General features: G+C 34.8%; 1 protein-coding gene across 1 annotated transcript in view; it reads left to right on the top strand.

Moving 5' to 3' along the window:
- Positions 1–71: 71 nt before the first annotated feature.
- Positions 72–4,882, top strand: part of LOC106476212 (dynein assembly factor with WDR repeat domains 1-like) — a gene marked incomplete at its 5' end in the record, with an annotated part of 17,454 nt that continues 12,643 nt past the window's right edge. Inside the window, 2 exons of the mRNA XM_022380142.1 lie at positions 72–240; positions 626–725. Coding sequence (XP_022235850.1) covers positions 72–240; positions 626–725 — 269 coding nt within the window. The remainder of the gene's footprint in view (positions 241–625; positions 726–4,882) is intronic.

Genomic DNA, 4,882 nt, shown 5'->3' with positions numbered 1-4,882 from the left:
TTTTTCCTATATATATATATATATATATATACAAAAGCTTTTGAGATCAACTGGCTGTTTTACATCATCAGAGGGCAGTTCCCAAAGTTTGAATAATATCTTTTATAAATATTTTAGATTTATTACTGGAAGTTATGATCGTACATGTAAAATATGGGATACCCTTTCTGGTGAACAATTACTCTCATTGGAAGGCCACAAGAATGTTGTTTTCACTATTGCTTTTAACAATCCATATGGGTGAGTAAAATTAGTATACATATCTTTGTAGAATATCCTAGAATGAGTAGTAACTGATGCACATTTGTTCCATATAAATTAATATATTTTTAAATTTGTTCTAGATCATCATCATGGTTTCTTACATTTTAGTGGGTGTTAACTCAGAAAATATTTTACATAATGAAACAGTATATGCTCATAGCATTAACTCTATTAAAGTTTATTTGAATACATTTATAGGCAAGATTGTGCTTTAATTATAAATTGTTTATTTTTTGTCAGAGTGCTTATATATTGTAATATATTTTAGATATAGTTAATATTAATAGCTTTCAGTACCTTAAACTTCTGGTTCTTGTTCAATTACTGTAATATTTAAATACATTTTTTCTAATTTTTACAGAAATAAAATTGCAACTGGGTCTTTTGACAAATCCTGCAAAATCTGGGATTCAAAAACTGGTGAATGTTACAAGACACTCAGAGGTCACACCGAAGAAGTGGTAATTGTTTTCTGTTATTATTGAAAAATATACCCACATGTCATATAGAGTTGGTTTTACATATGTAGTTATTTTGTTTAATTTAAATCATTAGGAATTTTTAATGTTTAAAAGCTCATCTTTCACTGAACAATTTCAGTAAGTTCATTTAGATATTCATTAACCCATCTTATCAGTCTTAGATAATTCACAATTATCTGTAAATAGAAACGTTTTCTTGTTATCACGATTGTTACAACAATTAAACTTTAGTTTTCTATAATCCCAACTCAACCACAACCAAAGTTATGTAGTTTGTGGTATCTCTTGTGCAAAACGATTTTCCTGTAGAGCAGTCAGTTAGGCCCAGACTATAGAGTATTGTTACATCTCCGTTTGTTAATTGATTTTTCTGTAACTTCGTTCCGACGAAACTTTAGCGACACAAGTCCTTACTTAATAAAACTGGTTTATTCTTTCTGAATATAACTTTACCGATACACTTATTTTCAACAGTCGCTCTGTAGCAAACATTATAACGATACTCTCTGACTGCAGTTCAATTACTCACTACCTACACACACATTATTATTCCGTCACGTTGTCACCCTCTTATATATACCAGTCTACCCTATATCTAGTAATCTCCCGACAATTCACGAAGGTACAAGATATTTCCAGAAAGCAGGGGGTGTGCACTAGTCACGTGACCTCGCTGACGCAACAGTATATTGATTTCTGCAATCTGCAATTGGGATTGTCTAGAAGAAAGATTCTATACCAATAGAAGTAGAAGTGCACAAAGGTTTATTCAGTATGATAAATAAATAAAATAGAACAAAGGCAAGTGTTCATTGGTGCTTATTGAACTGATAAGAGTAAATGTGAAGTTTTCATTTTAAAACTCTTTTCAGTTCAGTTTTTCCCCTCCCTATAAATTCATTTGAACTCTAAACCTGAAGTGAAAATTAACACTTAGTGAATATTAAAATAAAGTTACGAAATTTATGTTTAAACAAAATCCAAAATTAAGTTTAAACTAAACTACAGTTCAAAATGCTAGCAATGTTCCATGTTAAAACCTAACAAAATATGGCTAAATTTTAAGCAAACACTTAACTTTTCAAAGTGAAAGATAAAGTTAAAATACAAAATACAGGTTAAGAGATAAAAATAACAAAAGCTTAACACTGGGTCTTATTATATTGTACTGCTGAAATACTCTTGAAAACATTCTAATTTTACATATCCTATCCTACAAGAGTAAATCTGGCTTTATAAACACAAATCAGATTCCACAACAAAGTTAGGCTTGCACATGTAATTCACCTGACATCCAGGATGTGTGTCCACTGCGAGTTGAGCTCTATGGTGTGGCTTCCTCTGATCCTTCTCCAATTTGTCAATAGGAAAGATAGCTTCTATTTCTGAATGTTGTGTGCTATCTTCCCTGCAAGAAAGTTTGTTAATTGTTTAAGAAACCCACATCTTGTATGCTCTCAAATGGAAAGTTAAAATGTTGCTTGAGCAACTCTTTACATCCAAACTTTGAAAGGCTGTTCATGCTCTTCTCCTGCAGATCAAGCTTAGTGTGAGTGAAGCACAGACAATTGAGCATTGTTATTGTGGCATGGTGTATGGCATGCCTGAGACTGAGCAGGACAGTCTGTATAGGATTTCCAGGACTTTATCAGCCAGAGTAACCCAACCCAAGCTTTTGTCAAAACCACCTGAGAATACTGAAGAAAAACTTGATGGTGCCAATGATAGATGACATCTTCCAGTAGGAGCTATGACACTGGCAGGTGAGATGGCAGTCTTCAAGTTGTGAAATAGGTAAACATGGGGCAGTGGTGAACCCCTCTGAACAGGGAGGTTTGCTGCTGAGGACCATGAATAATGAAGGAGTCTGGGGTCATGCAGATCCAACAGCAACTCATTGTTCTATTGCACTGGACACAGAGATCAAATAGTCACTTGAGAATGTCAAAGTCTCTGAGAATACCTACCACTGTGTACCCATGATGTTGAGAGCAGATGATTGCTTAGAAGTCATGAGGGAAAGGTTCTGATTATCACCAAAATTCTCCATTAGTGAAGCAAAACAAATCACCCCCACCCTAATATTGAAGAAAAATTTGAAGGGGCTGCAGTGGGAGTAATGCCTGCTCTCTGTTGATGATATCTTGGTGTTTTGTCACACATTTGAGTCTGTGGCTGAGAAACTGAAAATGGTATTCCAATAGATGAAAGGACAGATCTGTAACTGAAACCAAGAAAATGTATATTAATGTGCTTGGAAGTGGAATTTCTTGGTAATATTGTGAGTAAAGATGAAATCTCCATGGGTTCTGTTTAAATAACCTAAGGTGTGAGATTTGCCTTATATTGTGACCAATCAAGAAGGCCATACTTTTGTATGTTTTGCATCATACTGTCAATAGTTTGTGGCCAATTTCTCGAAGATTACCTCAATGTTGACATATTCACAACAGGACTGAGTTCTTCTTTGATACTAAGTCCAATGATAGTGGAATTGGAGCAATGTTTTTGCAGTTGCAGGATGGAGTAGAACATGCTATTGTGTACATTATTTGAACACTAACAAATCCTAAATGCAAAGAATAAAAAACTGTTTGCAATTGTGGTTTTCATGAAACACTATTAACACTACCTGTATGGTAGAAAAGTCATTTTTCAAGTGGACCATGCATCACTGAAATAGTTAATAAACTTTAAAAACTCAAAAGATATGACAGCAACCTGGATAACAGTACTGCAGAAGTGTGGCTTACTCACACAACATTTCCCAAACCTACAATACAGAAATGGTGACAGATTGTCTTGCTGCATGATTAAACATTCATATGGGAGTTGACACCATAACAATGACATGTCATACAATATGAGATTCCATATTGGATAAATCCCATGAAGAGCAGCTGAAGGGCCTAGATCTAACATGGACACTCCTTGCTATGCAGAACTGTAAAACATGACCAGTTCACAGTGAGAAAGATACCATGGACACACTTAATCTGTAGTACTTGTATGAGCAATTACAAGTAGGGAAAAGTGTGCTGTACCATTGTTATCAACCATCAAGCAGTGTTTCTGAGTGTGTGTGTTACAGCTGTTGATCCCCACTACTTTGAGATATAACAAAAATACTAAATGGCACCAAGTTGTTATTCACACTTATTTTAGCATTTGACAGTGATTCTATTGGCTTCATCTGAGTTGAGACATTCAGTGTTGGTGTCAATACTGTTTGTTGTGTGCCATTCAGAGAAAAACTGGCCTAAACAGGGTAAAATCCAGCAGATGATTGTTGGTTCTCTTCTACAGAGAATAAGCCCTGGATATTGCTGGTCTATTCCTAGAGATGGAATAAGGTCACTTATATATACTCTTGGCCATTCTACTTCACAAAGTAGGCTGAGGCTTATACATTGGTCGTAATTTCAACACATTTAGTAGTTGATATGTTAATGGAGCATTGAATATCCCAATTTGGACCACCTGAAGAGATCTATGTGGATCAGGAGCTAACATTAACAATAAACATTTGGAATATTGTGTTCAGTCTTACGCGCCTTACCTTAGGAAAGACATTGAATTGTTGGAAAGGGTTTAGAGAAGGGTTACTAGAATGGTGCCTGGGATGAAAGGGTTGTCATACAAGGAGAGGTTGAAATCTCTTAATTTTTTTCCTCTTGAAAAAAAGAAGAATTGGGGGGGGGATCTGATTGAGGTGTTTTAAGATTGTAAATAGAATTGATAGTGTTGATGTATTATCTTTTTTCATACTTAACAGTGATAATAGTAGGACTAGGCAACACAAATATAAATTTTGGCAAGGTAGGAGTCATCTTCAGCTAAGACAGTTTCATTTTTCTAACAGGGTGGTTGGCCTTTGGAATTGGTTGCCTTCAGATGTTGTAGAGGCCGTAAATTTAAGTGTGTTTAAGAAAAAGCTTGATAAGTATATGAATGATAAGGGCTGGCTTTAAGATATTTTTTATTATTATTTTAATTTAGAGGATGGAACAGGTCCCATGTTGTCCCAGAATGTTATTGTAACTTTCTGTAACTTCGTTCCGACGAAACTTTAGTGACACAAGTCCTTACTTAATAAAACTGGTTTATTCTTTTCGAATACAACTTTACGATACACT

Source organism: Limulus polyphemus, unplaced genomic scaffold (assembly GCF_000517525.1).
Source record: "Limulus polyphemus unplaced genomic scaffold, Limulus_polyphemus-2.1.2 Scaffold10062, whole genome shotgun sequence".
Lineage (NCBI taxonomy): Eukaryota > Metazoa > Arthropoda > Merostomata > Xiphosura > Limulidae > Limulus > Limulus polyphemus.
Note: the sequence above shows the minus strand (reverse complement) of the source record. Positions and strands in the feature narration are given on the sequence as shown.